The sequence below is a fragment of the Ranitomeya imitator genome, chromosome 5 (assembly GCF_032444005.1).
Source record: "Ranitomeya imitator isolate aRanImi1 chromosome 5, aRanImi1.pri, whole genome shotgun sequence".
Classification (NCBI taxonomy): Eukaryota; Metazoa; Chordata; class Amphibia; order Anura; family Dendrobatidae; genus Ranitomeya; species Ranitomeya imitator.
This window is the reverse complement of record NC_091286.1, coordinates 583130674-583153485: the sequence shown is the minus strand read 5'-3', so window position 1 is coordinate 583153485 and position 22812 is coordinate 583130674. Positions and strand designations below refer to the sequence as shown.

Genomic DNA, 22812 nt, shown 5'->3' with positions numbered 1-22812 from the left:
GTTTATACCAAGGAAGGTGACGGGCACAAGGGGGCATTCTTTGCGTCTGGAGGAGAGAAGGTTTTTCCACCAACATAGAAGAGGATTCTTTACTGTTAGGGCAGTGAGAATCTGGAATTGCTTGCCTGAGGAGGTGGTGATGGCGAACTCAGTCGAGGGGTTCAAGAGAGGCCTGGATGTCTTCCTGGAGCAGAACAATATTGTATCATACAATTATTAGGTTCTGTAGAAGGACGTAGATCTGGGTATTTATTATGATGGAATATAGGCTGAACTGGATGGACAAATGTCTTTTTTCGGCCTTACTAACTATGTTACTATGTTACTATGTTACTATTGTACTCACTAGTGAAATTGAGATGCCCGAAATGTCATTGTCTTCAGCATTGGTGTTTGTGCCCACAAGGGGCAAGAGATGTCTCTTGTGGGCGACATAAGGGAACTCCGTACAGGAAAGCATCTGTGCTGATAGAGGGAGGCAGCAGCACCGAGGACACAGAGACCTCACACCCGGCATCTATCACAGGGAAGCACACCTCTGCATGATAAAGGCCTGAAATTAGGAAATGCCTGCGGAGAGAATTAAAAAAAAAAATCACTCCATTCTTTTTTTTTTTTTTTTTATACACAAAACTGCCACAAATATTAATAAAAATAATTCTATCAATGTCAAAGGTATCCATGCAAAACGTGTCTGCTCCGGGTTTTCTGCAGCAGATTTAGTGGTTTCTTACAGAAGTCAGGTGTCTGCTGGGAAAGGTGTGCAGCTTATTTGACGTGATGTAAATATCAGCCGCACAGCGACGGTCAGTTCCTGCTGCAGATTTTCTCCGCAATATGTGGATGACATTGTGTAAAATCACTCCCACAATGCTGGTACTGTGAGGCACAGCACATTTTGCCCTGCATATTTGAACATTTGTGATGTTTCTTTTTTTTTCTTCATAGCCAAATGCTAAAGGATCTGAGCCTACAAGAGGAACCGCAGAGGATGATGACGACGATGATCCTGTTCCTCCAGTTATTGCTCCGCGACCCGAACATACAAAATCGGTAGGAACTGAGAGAGAGCCACGAGTTTAATTGGGCTTGAACGTATGGCTTTCAAAGGGTTAAATTGTCTTCTGAAAATCATTTATGGCCCATCGTTATAATATGGCAGATATTCCTTATGAATGGGGCTCCCACCTCTGGGACCTGCTGAGCCATATGAAATAGCAACTATCTCTCTATTAAAGATGAGGCACCTGTTCACCGCTCTTGTCCAATTCCAAACGTGGAAGCCTGTCCCCATCGTGTGACAGATAAAATAAATGTTTCACCGGCTGTATGGAGTCTTGGTGGCAGGGCTGCAGGGTATAGGTGCTTGGCTGCAAAGTTTGGAGAAGTAAGAAACCTGTTCATCAATTTCCCTCCAGATGTATACCCGATCTGTAATTGACCCAATACCGCCCCCTGCTGGAGATTCTGACAGCGCAGCCAGGAATGCAGACAAGCAGAAGAAGAAGACCAAGATGAGCGATGATGAGATCATGGAGAAGCTACGTGAGTTATATGTCGCTGTGCACAGCTTTTATAGATGTGTTTGTGTATATATGCGTTAATTAATGGTGATGGGGGATAGACCAGTAAATTTAGCCATAAAAAATATTGCTGATTAAGGCTACATTCACATTTGCGTTGTGCGGTGCTGCGTCGGCGGCACAACGGAAACCAAAACGCATGCAAAACGCATTGTTTTGCGAAGCATGCGTCCTTTTTTGGCATGATTTTGGACGCAAAAAAAATGCAACTTGCTGCGTCCTCTGCGCCCTGACGCATGCGCCAAAAAAGACGCATGCGTCACAAAACGCAATGCAACGCATGTCCATGCGCCCCCATGTTAAATATAGGGGCGCAAATGTGAACGTAGCCTAAGAACGGCTGTCATCCTATGTAACATCTAAATGTCTGATGGACGCCGGTCACTTCTCTGGGACCTGCACCTGTCCTTGGAACAGCGTCCCACATGCTCGGTTCTCTCCATTTACTTCTATAGGAGTGCGATTATAGCCAAGCTACCATGTGACCCAAATCTACCAGATTTGTTTTATTACATGGATCCCTATTTTGTCTTCCATATTGTTTGCTTGTGCTGTCTGTGCAGTATGCTCTGATTGTGGTTTTGAGATGGCATGGTTCTATCTTATTTATTTATGCTCTGAAATTAATGATTTAGACATAGAAAAAATGTATTCCCATTGTGTAAGAAAATTTGAAGAGTAGAAACGGATAAGACTTCTATTCTTTTGTATTCTGGTTCTCACCGCCTTATGTCTTTCCAGGAACCATAGTGAGCATAGGTGACCCGAAGAAGAAGTACACCAGATATGAAAAGATTGGTCAAGGGTAAGGATCTTTATTATTATTGAAGTGGGAGTGCCTTCTGGAATTGTCTGGTCACCCTTCATGGCCTCCTGCCCTCCCATGGTTGGGTGTCTCAGAAGTTGATCTACTGTGACACTGACTTATGTCCTGTCCTTAAGATAGAAGTCCCCGGGGCTCTCCCTCCATTTTATTTGCAAAATTCTGATGTAAAGTAGAAAGTATAATCTATGTTTGACCAAAATGTACCAACAAGGTTATAGATCCCCTTACTACAACAGAGTTTTGTTGGCTAATAAAATGGGTATCGCCTAAACTGTGGACAACCACTGATCCCAAGAATGGGGTTCTAACACTATGGCAGGATTCATTCTGCATTGGCCTTACGAAAAAGATAAATGTTGTACATGGGCATCAGTCTATAGGGAATTAAAAGACCGGAGGCATGAGACATTTTGGAGCCTTGGTTCTCAGGATCTGTGTTGATCTCTTAAATGCCACTGTCAATCTGACAACGACATGTAACACGCACCGTTGGGGGGCACATCATTCCACCCACCCATCAGTGTGCCCCCTTGACTTGATCACAGGGCGCCAAGCGGTTGCCATGACAGCCGGTGGTCTGCTGATGGGCCCCCCGTACCTGTTAGTGTGAAATGCTTGTGAAGCCAGCCTGTGGCTGGTCTTCATAGGAGATTGTGATTTCTGCTATACATAGCAATGCTTCAGCTCTGCTAGGACAAGCGATCAGATAATTGCAGCTTCAAGTCCCTTAAGGGGACTATTAAATACAGTAGAAAGCTATATAAAAAAAATTTAAATGTGAAAAAAACAAAACAAACGCAAGTTCAAATCGCACCTCTATCCCCTCTTGGCCCTAATAAAAATCAAACAAAAAAAATACACATTTGGTATCGCTATGTTCATGTCCGATCTGGAAAAATATAAAATGAATCTAATCTGTAAACTGCTTAACCAGAAAAATAAAACCGAAGAGTTCTTTTTTTTTTTTTGCCACATCAAGATTGCAGTAACTGGATCAAAACCTCTTATCTAGCCCAAAATGGTATCAGTAAAAACATCAGCTGAAGGCGCAAAAAGAAAGGCCATCACACAACCCCAGATCCTGGAAAATTAAAACGTTATGGGTCTCAGAAAGCTGCAAAAAAAAACAACAAATTCTTTTTTTTATGGTAACTAAAAAATCCCAAAAAAACAATTAAAAATAAAAAACTCGTCCTGTAAAAAACAAGCACTTGTGGTTATGTGGACGTATAAACAATTATGGCTCTTGGAAGGAAAATGTAAAGTCGCCCGCCCAGGTGTGAAGGGGTTAAAGAGATCTATGTTGCTTACTGCCAATCACTATCTCATGTGGCAAATAGCGGCTAAGCTCAGGACTGTACCCCTGACATATTTATCTTGTCCTCTTAGCGCCTCTGGAACTGTCTTTACTGCTATCGATGTTGCCACTGGTCAAGAGGTAAGACTAAACCTGTAGAAAAAAACCTAGATTATGGGCTTGTTCACACTGTTTTCCCTTTTAAAAAAGCCGCTTTCTACAGTATCAGCAGAGTGAATGTAATTTCTGAAACCTCATGCACACGCTGCTTATTTTTTGCTTGCGGATTTTTTTTCATATGTGCAGCGTGTTCTTTCAGTGTTTTTGTAGCGTTTTTAATTCTCTCTAATTAAATGGGTAGAAAAAAAGCTGCAAAAAAAGTGTATTTTCCGCATTGTTTTTTCTGCCAACACTCGAGTATTTGCAGCTGTTTTTCTGCAGAAAAAAAAAAAATACAAAAGACATTGCATAGTCTGCTGCATCTATTCATACAACACCATCATTCTGCGGCAGTCTACAGTGTGGCCTGAGCTGTTCATTTGAAACCTATGCCTTCTATAAATTGTGAAGCGGGTGCTGGTTATGTTACAAATTGCTCTTGTAATTTGACAGTTTTTTGTACTTTTTTTTTTTTCTTCATAGGTTGCGATTAAACAAATCAACCTCCAGAAGCAGCCGAAGAAAGAACTGATCATAAATGAAATTCTTGTGATGAAGGAGCTGAAGAACCCAAATATTGTAAACTTCCTGGACAGGTACAAGTCTACTGTCCCACTGAAAACGTGTTCACTGATTTTTATATCACTAAGGTTAAGCTGGTAGTGCTAATAGGTAAAAGAAATAAATAAGATGTCCCCGTACCCACCAGTGATTTCCCACACGGAATGATAACTATTGCCGCCTTCAATATTTCCTTCCGTATAACAGACTAAGCTACTGCGTGTACAAAAAGGCGGCTCCGGAGCCGGTCGTGTCTGCAATTTTGACTTTACAATTTTTGTTTTTCATACAGATGTCTGAACCTGGCTTTATGGGGACAACTAAACGCATTTTCCCCTTCATTTTATTTGATGGGTGCAACTAATTCCCCACCTATAACAATTTTAAATGGAACTAGTCAAATAGATAAATATATATACATACAGATGTATCAGGCGCTGGCTATATGATCTGATCTGGTTTGTCTGACTCTGAAATGCTGCAGTGTTTGAGTTAAACCTGCATTAAAAGCTGCAGAGGATCAAGCCGTGGTACTGCTCATTACAGTAATGAATACAGACCCGACTCACTCCCATAGGATGGAGCCGCATATTCATTACTGTAATGAGCGGTACCATGTGACTGCTCAATACAGGAAGAAGCTGTCAGCGCCCGGAGACCCAGGGACACCGCGCCAGGAGCAGGTGAGTATAACGGGGGCATATTCACCTGTCCCACTTTCCACCGTCTGCGCCACTCCGTCTTCCGCATCCTCTGCAGTGACGCTCAGGTCAGAGGGCGCGATGACGCGATTAATGTGCGCGCCGCCCTCTGCCTGAACAGTCAGTGCAGAGGACGCAGAAGACACAGCGGCGCTCAGCGGTGGAACGGGAAAGGTGAGTATAGCAAGTGCCGGGGGCCTGAGCAACGAGAGGTGAGTATGTGATTTTTTTTTTTTTTTTTTTACTTTTTTTTTTATCGCAGCAACAGCATATGGGGCAAATATCTCTATGGAGCATCTTATGGGGCCATGTGCAGCATTATATGGGGGCAAATATCTCTATGGAGCATCTTATGGGGCCATAATCTGCATTTGTGGAGCATTATATGGGGGCAAATGTGTCTATGGAGCATCTTATGGGGCCATAATCGGCATTTGTCCAGCATTGTATGGGGGCAAATGTGTCTATGTAGCATCTTATTGGGCCATAATCAACATTTGTCCAGCATTGTATGAGGCAAATGTGTCTATGGAGCATCTTATGGGGCCATAATCAACCTTTGTGCAGCATTATATGGGGCATATTTTAATATGGAGCTTCTTATGGGGCCCATCATAAAGTTTATGGAGCATTATATGGGGCGTATTTTGTATGGAGCATTATATGGGGCCCATCATGAAGTGTATGGAGCATTATATGGGGCTCCTGATTCAATATGGATATTCAAAAACACTTATCCTACTGATGTCTCAATTAATTTTACTTTTATTGGTACCTATTTTTATTTTTTGACATTTACCGGTAGCTGCTGCATATTCTATCCTAGGCTTATACTCGAGTCATTAAGTTTTCCCAGTTTTTTTGTGGCAAAATTAGGGGTCTTGGCTTATACTCGGGTCGGCTTATACTCGAGTAAATATTTGTTTCCAATTGTCTGAAATGTTATTATGATAAATGATCTCGTTGCTCCGGTTTCCCCGAGCACGCTTGGGTGATCCCCGAGTATTTTGGCATGCTCAGAGATTTAGTTTTCGTCACTGCGGCTGCATGATTTGTGGCTGCTAGACAGGCTGAATACATGTGGGGGTTGCCTGTTTGTTTGGGAATCCCCACATGTATTCAGCCTATCAGCTGAAAATCATGCAGCTGCGGCGATGAAAACTAAATCTCTGAGCATGCCAAAGTACTCGGAGACCACCCAATCATGCTCGGGGAAGCCCAAGTAACGAGTATACTCGCTCATCACTAATGAGCACCAAAAAGTGACTAATAGAATGTGTTGTCCCAATGCATGAATGACCTTCACGTGCGTGTTTCAGAATTTCAACACTTTGATAAGGGCTTTTTAATATATCTTAACCAGAATTGGAGCTAGTGAGGTATAATAGAATAACTCATAGGCTTTCATGTAGACTGTTGTAGATGCATCACAGTTGTAACGTTATGATCTCTGCTCCCTGTTAATTCTGTTCTTCCTATAGTCCCTGCTCTCGATCTCGCACATTGTGTCTTTCTCTGTAGCCTGTGCCCTATCTTCAGTAGCCCCTGCTTCTGGTGTCATACTTTGTGTCTTGCTCCTGGTTTTGTATATTGTCTCTTCTTCTATGGCCCCTGCTCTCGGTCTCGTATATTGTCTCTTCTTCTATGGCCCCTGCTTCCGGTCTTGCATATTGTGCCTCTTCTTTAATAGCCCCAGCTCCCGATCTCGTATATTGTCTCCTCTTCTGTACCCCCTGCTCCTGTGTTCTACAGTCTCTTTTCTTCTTTAACACCTGCTCCCGGTCTCTGACATTCTCTTCTTCTGTAGCCAGTTCTCTTGGTCTCATACTTTGTGTCTGTTGCAGCTTCTTGGTTGGAGATGAGCTCTTCGTTGTGATGGAGTACCTGGCCGGTGGCTCGCTCACTGATGTGGTAACAGAAACCTGCATGGATGAAGCACAGATAGCGGCTGTATGTAGAGAGGTATGTACAGCTGTAACCAAAGCATAACATGGTGAAGCTCCACGAGAAGAGCACAGAAGCACTGGCAGCAAATAAGTTTGGCCACATCCGACTTCTTCTATACTCTGACACATGGAATAAAAAGTTGTATCCACCTTAGTAAGCATAAACCATATTTTCGTGTCCCCATTGCAGGCACAATACACTGACTTCATGTGGATTTGGTAAACTCAAATTACCGTATCTATAGTGATTCAATGCTGGTTTAAAGCGTTGCTATTTTATCTTGTTGAAGTAGTACAATATGGTAGGCACACAACAGCAGATTAGGTGCTTAGAGGTAGAAAATTGAGCTGTGGTTTTAATGTCGTATGGTCAGCAAAACGATTCGTTCACATGACCTTAATCACGGCCACATGGGGAATAGAGAAAAAATGCAGGCTGATGTACCCTACATACCTACAGCAGTGCAGTTGGTCAAAGTGCTGGGACATGCTTACAGTCACTGCTTTCAGTGACGTGAGCAGGGATTGTAGTCGCATCAGCAAGCATGCATGACTGAAAGCCTGTGGTTCCCGGGAAAGAGTTTTTCTCCTGAGAGCTCCTTCCTTAGTAAGATGGACAGACACATTTCTAATGCTATTGATCTGCAGATATACGGTTAAGAGCAATATCTGACAAGACAGGTTGCCTTCACATTCACTCCCTCACTACTTTCCGCACTCGCTGCAGCAAAGCAAAACTTACTTTTCTCTCATAACAAACAGGGCTCAAAACCCTAAACTGCTATACAACGCTTTCAATTTTCTCCTCCTTCTCTCATATCGGCTGAAGACTTTGCCTCATTCCTTTAACAAGAATATTGATAACATCAGACAAAGCTTTGGCCTAAAGTCCCCACAGCCCCTCTCCATAACTATTCAGCCCTCCTCCTCCAAAAAAGTCACAGAGAAAAAAGCAGAGATGTTCCACCTGCTGAAGCCTCCAACCAAATGCACCAGCAGGGCGCAGTGGACCAGATAAATGATGGCAAACACACAGGTGCAAAAAATACAGATGAAACAACCACTTTCAATCCAGTGTTGGCTGTTTGGCAGTAGTGCACAAAAAGATAAGAGATACTAGTCTGTATATGGCATAATTCACACAAACAATGCAGAGCATCTGGTTTACAGCCTATTAGTAACGCACATACAGGCGGGCTGCCCAGTGCTACAAAATGCATGCTGTGCGAACAGGGGCCAATAGTTTACAGAGCCATCTTGGTCCGACTGCGCCCTGCAAGATAAAGTGCAAAAAGAAAACCACATATCAATGTATGTAAGGTATTAGTTTATATTGGGGCCTCAATATGTAAGCTGGCAACCCACGTCAAGGGTCCCTACAATTTGCCAGTCCTAACGCTAAACATTGAATAAAAGCTCACCGACACAAAAAGAGGACTTAAAAATCCTCCAAAAAATTCAAAAAAGTCAGAGAAAAAAGCAGAGATGTACCACCTGCTGAAGCCTCCAACCAAATGCACCTGTGTGTTTGCCATCATTTATCTGGTCCGCTGCGCCCTGCTGGTGCATTTGGTTGGAGGCTTCAGCAGGTGGAACATCTCTGCTTTTTTCTCTGTGACTTTTTTGAATTTTTTTGGAGGATTTTTAAGTCCTCTTTTTGTGTTGGTGAACCTCCTCCTCCAAAACCAGCTTCACCACCATTACGGAAGATGAACTTTCCTCTCTACTTTCTTTACATCTCACCAACTGTGCAATTGACCCAATCCCGTTCCACATCATCCCAAACCTCACCACAGTCTTCATCCCAGGTCTTCCCCTCATGCTTCACACATGCCTCGATCACACCCACCCTCAAAAAGCCATCACCTGACACATCTTCTCTGTCTAGCTATCGCCCCATATCACTTCTTACCTATGCCTAAAAACTACTGGAACAATGCGTCCATCTTGAACTGTCTTTCTGCTGCCTCTTCGAACGCTTACGATCTGGCTTCCGACCACATCATTCTACTGAAACTTTCCTGACTAAAGTCACCAATGACCTACTAACCGCTAAATCCAGGCGATACTACTCTGTACTCCTCTTCCTCCTGGACCTGTCCTCTTCCTTCGACCCAGTGGACCATTCTCTCTTGCTACAGATTTTCATCTCTTGGCATCACAGACTTGGCCCCATCTTAGATCTCCTCATACCTAACAGACCAGACATTCAGCGTCCCCCCACTCACACACCACCTCCTCACCTCGCCCCCTATCTGTCTGTGTCCTCCAAGGCTCAGTTCTGGAACCCCTGCTCTTCTCTATCTACATCTTCGGTTTGGGACAGCTCATAGTCCCATGTCTTTCAGTATCACCACTATGCTGATGACACACAGATCTACCTCTCTGGACCCGATATTACCTCCTTACTATCCAAAATCCCACAATGTCTGTCCGCTATTTTCATCCTTCTTCTCTGCTAGTTTTCTAAACCTTAAACATGGATAAAACAGAATTCATCATCTTTCCGCTGTCTCATTCAAACCCCCAACAGACCTATCCTTCATAGTCGATGGCTTCTCTCTCTACCCAGCCTCAGGGAAACACTGGACTCTAATCTCTACTTTCAAACCACCTATCAAAGCCCTTTCCTTCTGATTTCAAACTCAAAAATATTTCCTGCATCCGTACATTCCTTGCACGCCCTCATCTTCTTTCGCCTCAACTACTGCAACCTCCTGCTGTGTGGCCTCCCCTCTAGGGCCGGGTTCACATTGCGTTAACAGCAGCCCATTCAACACATGCATTAACGGGCTGCTGTTAACACAAGTGCCGACTTGTCATATCGCTAGCGCAGATAGAGCTAGCAGATGCTCTATGCGCTAGCAGTGACGGACCCGGAAACGCTGCAGACCGCGTCCCAGCGTCCGTCACTCAATGATGGCACATCGCTAGCGCATGCCCATTGTGGGCGTCTGACACGCGTTATGCCGCGGTGTAACGTAGTCCGTCTACCGGACGCATATAACGTAATGTGAACACAGCCTAACACTCTTTCGCCAATGTAAAACTTCGCTGCCCAACTAATCCCTTCTCCCTCCGTTTTTTCCCAGCTTCTCCCCTCTGTCTATCCCTTCACTGGCTCCCCATTGCCCAGAGACTCAGTTCAAAACTCAACACATGCCCCCAACACATCTGTGACCTAGTCTCCTGGTACTTACCTGCACACAACCTCTCCTCCTCTTCCCAAAATCGCATACAAGTTATTCCTGTGTATCCCCCCTCCTACTACTCTGGAGAAGCTCTACCCCAACATTTCGGACTCTTGCCCACCATGGAAACCTTCAAAAGGAACCTGAAGACCTACTCCTTCCGACAAGCCTACAGCCTGCAGTGACCCTCATTCCACCATACTGCTTGCACGACCAGCTCTACCCTCACCTACTGTATCCTCCTCACCCACCTTTTGTAGACACTGGGCCTTCACGGTTGGGGTCTTCTCTCCTCTAGTACCAATCAGTGACTCGTTTTTGTTCAAGATTGTTCTTGTTTTCTCTTATGTATCCCCCTTTTCACATGTAAAGTGCCATGAAATAAATGGCGCTATAACAATATATAATATTTTCGTAACCAGAAGATTTATTTGCAAAATGTTCTGATTTTAGTGTTTGCAAGCACTGGAGTTCCTGCATGCCAACCAGGTTATCCACAGAGACATCAAAAGTGATAATGTACTTTTAGGAATGGACGGCTCTGTCAAACTTAGTGAGTATATCCTAGATTATTATTTATAGATCGGTATTATATCTATTACTATTGTGCAAAAGTTTTAGGTAGTTGTGGCGAAAAAGTGCTGCGAAGTAAGACTGCTTTCAAAAATAGAAGTATGAGTTGGATCATTTCTTGGTGTGACCGCGCTTTACCTTCAAACCCACATCAGTTATTCTAGATACACGGTCAGGGGTTTTGTAGGATCAGGTGTAAAAGTAATTGGTTATACCAATCCGATGATGATGATCATTTTCATGTAGGTTGAGACCATTATTACAAATATTGCATGTAATTGGCTTCCAAACCCCGGCTTTTCCCCTGTTTGCCTGCCATTAGCGACATCGATGTTAGAACGCACACATTTGGAGTACTGATGACAGTAGTGAAAGGCTCGGCACCTCTGTCTCACTAACTCTGGGGACACTCTGCTGGAGGAGATTATTTTGATAATCACACCCTTTCACTGATCCCATCTGTACGCCAAATGATTACGTTCTGATAATGCGGATAAATATACAAGAGGCAGAAAAGCAAATGCTTGGAAGCCACATAGATACACATTTTTTTTAACAAGAATAAAGTAAAATCCCTAAATTTATTTACAACACTTCGTGTGTCAAAATTAAAAAAGAAATAAAAATTAGATTTGGTAACAATTGAATTAACCCCTTCATGACCTTGGGATTTTTTGTTTTTCCGTGTTCGTTTTTCGCTCCCCTCCTTCCCAGAGCCATAACTTTTTTATTTTTCCGTCAATATGGCCATGTGAGGGCTTATTTTTTGCGGGACGAGTTGTACTTTTGAAAGACATCATTGGTTTTAGCATGTCGTGTACTAGAAAACGGGAAAAAAAATTCCAAGTGCGGTGAAATTGCAAAAAAAGTGCAGTCCCACACTTTTTTGTTTGGCTTTTTTGCTAGGTTCACTAAATGCTAAAACTGACCTGACATTATGATTCTCCAGGTCAGTACGAGTTCATAGACACCTAACATCACTAGGTTATTTTTTATCTAAGTGGTGAAAAAAAAAATCCAAACTTTGCTAAAAAAAAAAAAAATTGCGCCATTTTCTGATACTTGTAGCGTCTCCATTTTTCGTGATCTGGGTTCGGTTGAGGGCTTATTTTTTGCGTGCCGAGATGACGTTTTTAATGATAGCATTTCGGTGCAGATACGTTCTTTTGATTGCTTGTTATTGCATTTTAATGCAATGTTGCGGCGACCAAAAAAACGTAATTCTGGCATTTCGAATTTTTTTCCCGCTACGCTGTTTAGCGATCAGGTTAATGCTTTTTTTTAATTGATAGATCGGGCGATTCTGAGCGCGGCGATACCAAATATGTGTAGATTTGATATTTTTTTTATGGATTTATTTTGATTGGGGCGAAAGGGGGGTGATTTAAACTTTTATATTTTTTTTATTTTTTTAACATTTTTTTCAACTTTTTTTTTTTACTTTTGCCATGCTTCAATAGCCTCCATGAGAGGCTAGAAGCAGGCACAAGCCGATCGCCTCTGCTACATAGCAGCGATCTGCTGATCGCTGCTATGTAGCAGAAATGCAGGTGTGCTGTGAGCGCCGACCACAGGGTGGCGCTCACAGCCACCGGCGATCAGTAACCATAGAGGTCCTTGAGACGCATCTTGTGACGGGGGTCGGCAATGACGTCATTTCCGGCTGCCCGGCCGGATGCGGTAGTTAAATGCCGCTGTCTGCGTTTGACAGCGGCATTTAACTAGTTAATAGGTGCGGGCAGTTCGTGATTCTGCCCGCGCCTATTACGGGCACATGTCAGCTGTTCAAAACAGCTGACATGTCCCGGCTTTGGTGTGGGCTCACCGCGGAGCCCTGCATCAAAGCGGGGCTTCTGACCTCGGACGTACTATCCTGTCCGAGGTCAGAAAGGGGTTAAAAGGGAATGTCATCAGAAAGTAGCCTATTATTTAAATGTAGGTTTTTGTGTCACATGTTTTGTATTTTCCCCCCTCGTATCACAATCTTTATTTAAAATAAAATATATAGAAATCTTGCAATTTTCACACTTGCCACTGAGGCTATTTTAGACTTGTACTTCTTGTTAACAATATATTGGAAAGTCAGCTCAGTCGCCAGGAGACAAGATGCATGGAAACTTGTAGTGCCACAAGGTCGGATGCTGTGCTGTAATAACAAGAAAATCCAGTGTCTTCTAATAAAAACCTGTCTTGTAAATAAAATCACATCCTCCATCACCAAGACAAGCATGCATGTTCCAGTCTTTAGTCATTGACTATGTACATGTATTTTTTTTGTTTAATTGGCAATGTGTTTTTCCATATCACAATCTTTATTAATAAAACTTTTCACCAAAGCTTTCATGTTGAACTGGACTCGCAATGCAGAGCAGAATAAAATACTTTTTTTTTTTTTTAATTTGCCTCTCTGCTGCTGAGATTTGCAATCAAAAGTATTTGCCACCTAATAAGTTATCACCCACTTAGATCTACCAAATAAGTTATCAGACAGTTCTTACTGGGGACATGCACTTCTCCCTGTATGACCCCTGATCCAATCATAAGCATACCTCAACACTCAAAGAAAAAATGTTTACACCCACACCATAGTTTAGAGCAGGGTTCTCGGTGTGTGAGATGTAATGATACAGCACTGATCTCCTGGATCTAACATTCTGCATGTCAGTGAGCGTTGGGACAGTGCAGCTGAGTTTAGTGGTGTCACATTACAAACACCTATATCAGCTCACTTAGCACTGTCAGCTCTCATGTACTACCTGTTCAGAGATGTCATGAATCAGATTTATCGCTCTGCAGTGAGATCTGAGCAGGGTGTCATTAAAAAACTGATATCTTGCATTTTCCAACTGGCCTTTGAGGCTATTTTACACTCCTTCCAGTTGTTTCTAGAACAATACATGTACAATAGAAGCAATTGACAGACACTATCTCTCTTGTACTGAAGTGTCTAATGAGCATGTGCAAAGGTCATTGGGAAGGGGTGAGCTGTGATATCGCCTGCTGTGATTGGTGGCTCCCGTGTGATCAGTTGTATATTAAAGTAATATTATTGTAAGCCTGGGATGATGAGAAAACTGACGGAAGCTTTTCCTGAAAGTGCAGGAAGTGTTGGGCTTCACAAGCACCAGGTGTGAAAATTGCATTATTATTAAAAGGAAAAAATCAATAGAAAGCTATGATGTGGAGGAAAGAAATGTCAAAAATTCTTGTACATGTAACACCAAAAAAATGTTTTCAGACAATAGACTAAGGGTTAAATAAGCTAAACCGTTTACCAGATTTGGATTTTGTTCCAGAAATTCATCTTTTATGTTCTGGTAAATGTGGGTGTGTAGAGCAAAGTATATGGATTGTGTGAACGTACCAGCACTGATAGCTTGTCTATACTCGTATTGGTTATAATGTTGTAAAATGTGATTCCCCGTTACCTGGACGTCAGAAGTTCTTCATTGTTTTCACTCTCACTAATAACCTTTATTTGTCCTTTGTCCCCTTCAGCGGACTTTGGTTTCTGTGCCCAGATTACTCCTGAGCAGAGCAAGAGGAGCACCATGGTGGGGACACCATACTGGATGGCACCTGAGGTGGTGACCAGGAAAGCATATGGTCCCAAGGTAGACATCTGGTCGCTTGGAATCATGGCTATTGAAATGGTGGAAGGAGAGCCACCTTATCTCAACGAGAACCCTCTAAGGGTAGGTACTATGGTTTTCACCCTACGTGGTTTGCTGAATGTAGCAAAAAGGCTTACCATGTTAGATTTTAGTAAAAGTAAGAGTGATAGTCCTCTGCTAAAAAAATATATATATTTTATTCATTTAATTCAGGGTTAAGCCTTACATTTAATATAAGAGGAGTCGCTGAAGTTTGAAATATAAAAATGTTCTTCTTGAAAGTTCTATTTCCTACCACTTTCTTCTCATTTCCCAGGCTTTGTATTTGATTGCTACTAATGGCACCCCAGAACTGCAAAACCCTGAAAAACTTTCACCAATTTTCCGAGATTTCCTGAATCGTTCTTTGGAGATGGATGTAGAAAAGAGAGGGTCAGCAAGAGACCTCCTACAGGTTAGTGGAAGAAATGCTCGAACTTTATGGAAATACTTTTTTTTACATTGGCTGAATATTTGATGCAAAATATCTGTTCTGCATATGACAGAACTAGTAACTGCTTCTACATTTTACATCAGTCTGAGATTAGATGATCTATCCCTTCCAGACATATGACACATACCATAGTGATATAGTCGCCTTCTTTCATGCAATTTCTGGATCTGGGATAATGGCAATCCAGCAGACACTGGCTGTGTTATACAGCCCACATCTGCCTCTAACAGCAGGTGCTGTCGCTCACTATACTTTATGGCACTTTTCACGAGACTGTATTGTTTGTTTGTTTTTTTTTCGTTTTTTTTTGGGGGGGGGGGGGGTGGGGGAGGGGGTGTCCTCAAAGAAAACTCACATTTTAAACTTTCTCTTTCTAATGAATGAAAAAAAATTGATGGCATTCAAACTAGTGCAGAGCGAACGTGCTCGATAAGCTATCACGCTTGGGTGCTAACAGATTGTCTTGGGTGTGCTAGAAAAATATATTCGGCTACCCACTGCTGCATTGAGTAAGTGGAAAAATAAAGTATAGTCATAGTTCAGGAAAGTTACGGTACTTACAAAGTGGCATGTGCATGGTTCCTGACCACCGCGTGCTCCTGCCCCGACAGCGCCATTTCGCATATGAGCTTCTTCCGAAGGGGCATGCTTAGTTTTCACTATGTTCTACTCAGTGACTTGCACTGGTCTCCTCTAATCATTTAATTCCGCATATCTGTTGTGATGTCTACAGTGGCAACTTAGTGGTCCACATCATTATATATGCACTTTATATTCATACTTGGGTCTTTTTATAGGTTGTACCCTTGTAATTTAAACAGTACACAGATATCGCATATACATTATTTTACACTATGAGTGGAGTGTGCATAAAAAAAGCTTTACTTTGAGTAAGCTGCATAGTCTGATCTGTGCATTTAATTATTGTCAATCTTCGCATTTTACTTCCGTGCTAGCGTGCTTTCTCATGTTCCATAGCTTGAATTTTAAAAATACTTTTTTTTTTTCTTTACTAAGTTCTAACGACAATAAAGATTTGATTTTTAATCTTAAAACCTTGCAATATATCGTCTTTCCTCATTTCATTACTTGAGGTTGTGTATCGTTATGTCTTTTTACTGAGTACACCTAACTTTATAAAACATGTACTACAGATAAACCTGCGTTTTGAATGCAGCTTTTTTTTTTTTTTTTTTACTGCCATAAGAGCAGGTTTTGGCAACTGAAGAAAAAAATAAAACCGCTGCGTGTGAATATAGCATTAGTGTTACTAGGAAAATGTCAAAATTCTATTTTTTTTTTCTCTTTGAGCACGGTTATACTTTAATAACTTTTTTTTTTTCCTTATTTTTTTTTTACAGCACCCGTTCTTGAAACTTGCGAAACCACTGTCCAGCCTGACTCCTCTCATCCTGGCTGCAAAAGAAGCAATGAAAGGCAACCGCTAACATCCAGTGAAGAGCTTCCTCCAGTACGCCCTCGGCCCTGTTAACCCTCCTAACATTTTACAAATGCCACTCCTCCTCTGCTCATCGGCAGCTGAGGCAATAATCGACAGATAACCGGACCAGAGATTGGCGCTCTCTTCTTGTCGTGGCAGTGAACGTACCTAGTGCGAGGGAGGACGTGGCACCCCCCATGCTGTGTGTCTTTCTTCCTGAAAGAAGGATTGAACTGGTGTGGCCATTTCAGGTCCCGATCTTTTTGGGATTCCGACTGCATTGTGGGAATAACTTTCTACGTCTCTGCCCTCTGAAGATGCCTGCTCTTGTTTTCTGGCCTTTTCTTGATACTTGAATAACTCTCATGCCAGTGCCGGGGCTTTTACCTCTTGCTGGCTTCTTTCTATTTCATTCACTGCCCGTGTGCCTGGGATTCATTGCTGTCTTGTGCTTGGGGCAGCGTGAATGCGTCACTCCCATACAGCGGCGTCCTGAGAAATTCATTGACGCTCCCGACCACCGCTGTTCAGGTCTATGATGTGTAAGGCATATCGCTGATGGGAAAGTGAATTGAGACCGTCTTAACTAATACTTATGTCATTGATTTTTGCAGTAGGGAAAGGGCTGAGGAAGTGAGGATTGTCCTTGCTTGCGCCATGCTATGTCGAGAGCAAAAGGATTCTTTCACAACAGTGGCCTCTTCTCCTCTTTTTTTTTTTTTTCTGTAATTAATATGGACACTTTGTAATCTTCAAGTGCTCTTAACATAACACCCAAGGAAACATCATCTGATTTTTAAAAAAAAAATGCTTTCTATAATTTCACATTAAGGGAAGTTGTGCCAAAGTTACAACCATTTTCTATGCAGGATGTTTTTTTTTTTATACTCAATTTGATACATTTTTATAATGTTCTTTAAAAAATACTGTAAGAATTGACAACATTAAGTGCCTATGAGTAAGTATTCTATGTTAGGCAACTAAGATCCCCCAAAGCATCATAACGTATTTTCTGGAACGGAGCTTTCGCTCTCAGTTAAAAGTTAGTTTTCTCTTTCCTTCCCCAGTACTCCATTTTCTTCTAAAACTTTGCGTTGAGATGTAGCTTGTGCCAAAAGTCCAAAAACTTCAGTGAAACTACAAGTGAGATACGGTCCTACTTGTAAAGAAGTTGCCAGATGTCCTAATCCTTTCATTGTGTTCTAACCCATTGGACAAAAGGGAATTCTAGTATCGTGATACACGGCGCAATGTGTGTCCCTGCATTGCTTTTCTCGTCCCACCTTTTCAAGCAGGAAGTTGAAGCTAGGCCTTGGACATTATATTGAAATATATCTGATCCTGCCAACACCAACGCGGCACAAAGAAACACCACATTGTCCTATTCTGAACAAGCTGTGTGATTGTGTAATATGTGCCTTTGACGTTGGCAAACAGCTTGGTATCTACAGTTTCCGCTTATACGCTCTAAACATATCAACTGCTGGGATTTATTATTCCAGATCAGTTTTTAGATCATCATATGTGGCCTTGTGCTGCTGCAGTCTCGGGAAGGATCTATCTATGTTAGTTTTGACTTTCAAAGCCCATTACTCTTCACTGATGCTGCTGGGAAGAAAGGTTTTTATAGAAAAGTTAAAATGGCTGAAAGCAGTGTCGTTACTTTTGTTCAACTAATAGTATTTAGTCCAAGGTGGTGATAAAGCCGTAGGCAAACCCAGACGTGAGATTTTGGAGGCCTCTGTGGCTAGTTGGTGTAGGACTATGCCATTGCTGAGTGTTCAGTTCCTCAGCTTGATCCTGTCCCCGTTTTTGCCTTAGTTAGTTCTTCCAAGACTGACATCAGTGTGTTCTCTGATTTTAGCCACTGGTACATATCTAAACCTGGTATTTGACAAATGTCTGTTCAATTAAAGGGGTTATCTCGGACTTAGTGCTTAGGCACATATTTTGTTTTTCACAAGCAGGCAGATAGTTGCTACCTACATGCCTGTTGTGCTCAGCGCCGTTCATTGCCAGGAGAGAGTGGTCACATGCCACTCTTGCCGAGGGTTCAGCTCTCTCCTGACGTTACCTCGACAGAGCCGCAGCTTTTTTTTCCCGCTCTGCTCTGTTGACAGGACTGGACTTTGACATCATTCTGATTGACAGACAGATTCCCACTGCCTAACTGGGAGCCGACTGTCAATCAGAATTACGTCAGAACCCATGCCTTATTGTCAGAGCAGGGCGGAAAAGAATCCAACGTGGCATGTAGGTAGCAACTACCTGCTTGCTGGTGCTTAAGCACAGTTTTTTTTCCCCAAAGTTCCGGATCTCCCCTTTAATGTGTGTCGGGATATCCCAAATTCCCCGTGACTGTAGATATTGGGGGATGGGGATAGTCTAGATGAGTAAAAAGATTTGCAGGACCCAGGACTGGTGTCTATATCCATAATCCATGGCCTTGGTCACTAGGCCTCTTGAGATGCCATGCCTTCACAAAGGCCTAGTAATCACCTGAGGATTTCTGCATTCAAGTGGTAGCCGGAGGAAGTTAGGATTTTCTTGGTCCATCTACTATAGTGAGCCAACTTGTACGTTGGATAAGCATCCTGCAAATCTTTTTGCTCAGCTATAGGATCGGGTTGTTGGATTTCAGTATGTTCAGCCCTTTTGTTCCCAGACGTGATCTGAGGCCAGAAGTGACATGGAATGGCTGATTCGCCTCTCCCCATTCAGAACACATCAACCCTTGTCCACCCTGAAATGGAGGCGGTGGGGTGTCTTTGGGAATAATAACTTCCAGCTAGTTGAGCATTAGCGACTACTGTCTTTAGTGATTTGCCAGCTTTATGGAAGAGGACATATCAAACCTACGGTGCTGATAATTGTGGGTATCAAGGGCTGCAATTACAAAGAACCATAGAAATATACAGTGTTTTCTGTTGAATCTATCAATTCAGGTAATGTCATTGGTTCCATTTGTCAGTTTTTAGCTTAAGAATTATACACGTATTCACTGAACTATAGAATGAAGCAGACTGTTCTTGATTCCCTACAGGGCTTCATGGTGGAAGCCGTCTGTCCTGTCCGTATTGATGTGGCATCGGCAGCAGCAGTCTGTGATTACTGCTTAGTATAGAAGTTGTCGCATTTGACGAATCATACTGTATCTGAGTTGTGTGAAGATGGCTGTAGTATTTCACCCGTAAATAATGCTTAGAAATGCATGTACATAGCGAGCATCTAGAGAATGAATACGTGAATGTTGTGTCCTTTTGAGTTTTTGTCGGAGATTGCATTAACAGAAACGTAGGGCATTTGTAATGATTTCTTTGCATTAATACCTTGGTTCCTTATTAACATTTGAGACTTGAAGGGAGACCTCATGTTCACAATATACACACAGGGTTTCGAAAAAGTGTTTTACAAAGCGTAATATTTTTCCTTGAAGACCCAGATGCAAAAGAACTATGCAAAAGTTGGACATCTTCAGGAACCAGCATCTCTAACTGCAAACATTCACGGCACTCTGAAGTGGAATCTCGCAACTTCTCCTAAACCAAGAAAGACTTTGAGAATCGTAAAGGTCACAGACTATGGGAATGGTTTAATGGTTACTTTGTTGAAGTTGCTCGGTTCCTCGTCATGAGACTTGGCAAGTGTCTCATATTGTGGTCTCCGTTCATAATAAACCCAAGATATTTGCCTTTCTGTCTTATGGTTCTTCTTCTCCCTGTAGCTTTTGCATGCAGATGTTACATATTTTTGTGGTTCCATTCTCTGCAGTACTTCCTTTTCCCGTCTTGTTTAATTTATCCCATCTTTTTATTTAATTACGGCAATAACTACTGAATCATTTGTGTGCATCAACTTTGCTTGGAATAAATGTTTTGTTTTATTTTAGAAGTATCCATCTCATTATTGCTGTTGCTTTAGAAGTGCATTGTGTTTGTGTAGATTGTATACTAAGAGGAGACTGCGCTTTTTTTGGTGTAAGAGTAACACTGGCAAGATTCGGGACTTGAAGATTATACACCACGCTCCCATAACATTAAAACAACCTGCCTATTATTGTAAAGGTCCCACGCCCTCCCCTGTGCTGCAAATGGCTTTCTGTAATGGAGTTGCCCATGTAGTTTCCAGCCCCATCTCCCACTATCATTGTGTCCAAGTCAAAACTAGGATTGATCACTGAAGAAAATAGACCTCCATTGCCATCTTGCTCTGCACCATAATAGCCTTTGGGAGCTGAAGAGTGAAGTGAATGGGATCACCTTCACGAGGGAGCATCACAACAGTGCTACTACTGACATTATGGTGTCGGGTGGCATAATGTGCGGTTGCCAGAACCTTCTTGCCTTCTTTCCAGTGCGCTAATAGCTCGCTGTTACATTGATTTGGTCATGGAAAAAGCCAGGGTTTCCCAGGAGACATTTTCCAACTTGACAATGCCAGGAAGCATATTGCCCGTGCTACTGTGATCAGCTGCATGACCTAAATTTGCTACCATGGCCTGCATCGTCTCCCTAATTGCCTCCCATCTGGGAAGCCTTTGGCAATTGCAAAGCAGCTGCTAGCAGTGGATCTTAATGACTTGTGTGCCTTCAGCGTGGCAGAACATTCTTCTTCATGGCGCTCGTACATGATGCTGAATGACTCAAAGTGCCTTGAAATTTTGTTACCAGTTTTTCATCATTTGCACATCATTAACAACATGTCTGGAGCCTGTGGTTTCCATAATTCCACAACTTCCAATGTTGAGCAGTGTAGATATAATTGGGCCAATTTATTGATGCTACTTTTTAGATTAACCAGTTCTACTGTAACTTGGCCCAACTTTAGTGTCTAGTCTAAGTTTGCACCATCTCTTAGCTGTAACATACCATAATGCTGCTCACTGTTGGTGTTTTGAGGACACTCGTGTTGCATGGACATCCCCTCTGGATCCACAGATGTCTCCATCCAAAACATAAAGTCCAGCAATGCAGAGACCGTGCCATAAGACTTACCTTATTTTATCCATGATGGAATAAACAGTAGCAAAACATGCAGGAGCCTTGAACTGGCCTTCATCTTCTGGCAGGTTATTCCTGTAGCTATATGTTGGCTTTTCTTCTTTAATGGGCATCACATTGTGGAGTAACTTTGCTGGATGCATCGCCATTTAGACCAGACTGAGCATGTTGAGAAATAATACAGATTTTGATAGCAATTTAAGCCAGATGTCTTACAGACAGAACTTGGTATATGATCGATCTAAGAGATGAGATGAAATGTGAGCTGTAGATTTATATTAGTAAGTACACCCACAACTAGCCTTGGCAGCATCAATACTGAGCAAGATGACGAAGGTGAAAAAAAAATTCAGCTATAATGGAAAGTCTATTGAGCATTCTGCCACATAAAAATGTCCCAAACTTTTTGCTGATTCCATAACTGCAATTCAAAGCCTGTAACCCTGAAGCTTTATGGCGAGGGTTTCCGTGATGCAGGAACTGCATGCATTAGATCAAGCGTAATGCCAAGCATCAGATGGTGGTGTAAAGCAGCCGCTGAACTCTGGAGCAGAGAAAACATGTTCTCTAGACTGACGAATCCTACATCTCTATTTGCCATATAAACCTATAAAAAAACAAGTGCACTGAAGGCCAATGTGTAAACCTTTATTAAGTCTCACGGTGGCTTATAAATTATACATACCAAAATTAGTCTCAGGAGGGAAAAAGACCAGGTAATATTGACCGTACAGAAGGTACAAGACCTGTATAATCGACAAAGGGAACAATACATCAATGATTCACAAAACAGTTGCTGACTAGTGATGAGCGAGTGTACTCGTTGCTCGGCTATTCCCGAGCACGCTCAGGTTTGTCTCCCGAGTATTTATGAATGTTCGGAGATTTAGTTTTCATCGCTGCAGCTGAATGATTTACGGCTAATAGCCAACTTGAATACATGTGAGGATTCCCTGGCAAACCCCACATGTACTTAGGTTGGCTAGTAGCCGTAAATCATTCAGCTGCTGCGATGAAAACTAAATGTTGGAACACTAACATACTCGGAGACCACCCGAGCGTGCTCGGGAAAACCGAGCAATGAGTATACTCGCTCATCACTACTGCTGACAAAATATCCCTTTAAAATTGAGTGACATGATCTCGGGGATAGGAGCGCACCAACGAGAGGACCACTTTATTGGTAACATTTACATTCATCTATGCACTTAACGGTTTGCTCTTAATACAGTACGTACCTTGCCTCACATCGGGCTATATCTATGACCAATTATTTATATTGCTTAGATTTGCACTTTATATAATATATATTTGTTCTATAGCTTGCTCAGTACATTTAGATCACTCAATTTAAAAGGGATATTTTGACAGTAACTCTTTTGTGCATCATCGATGTATTGTTCCCTTTGTGCAGTCAATACTAGTTA

General features: G+C 42.3%; 1 protein-coding gene across 3 annotated transcripts in view; it reads left to right on the top strand.

Annotated features, from left to right (window-relative positions):
• The window catches only part of PAK2 (p21 (RAC1) activated kinase 2), a 62359-nt gene extending 42083 nt beyond the window's left edge, over window positions 1-20276 (top strand). For all 3 annotated transcript variants that reach the window (XM_069727895.1, XM_069727897.1, XM_069727896.1), the window contains exons 6-15: window positions 949-1053; window positions 1419-1545; window positions 2325-2388; window positions 3799-3847; window positions 4349-4461; window positions 6972-7089; window positions 10718-10817; window positions 14336-14532; window positions 14768-14905; window positions 16306-20276. In XM_069727895.1, coding sequence (XP_069583996.1) covers window positions 949-1053; window positions 1419-1545; window positions 2325-2388; window positions 3799-3847; window positions 4349-4461; window positions 6972-7089; window positions 10718-10817; window positions 14336-14532; window positions 14768-14905; window positions 16306-16392 — 1098 coding nt within the window. In that variant the 3' untranslated portion in view covers window positions 16393-20276. The remainder of the gene's footprint in view (window positions 1-948; window positions 1054-1418; window positions 1546-2324; window positions 2389-3798; window positions 3848-4348; window positions 4462-6971; window positions 7090-10717; window positions 10818-14335; window positions 14533-14767; window positions 14906-16305) is intronic.
• Window positions 20277-22812: the final 2536 nt, after the last annotated feature.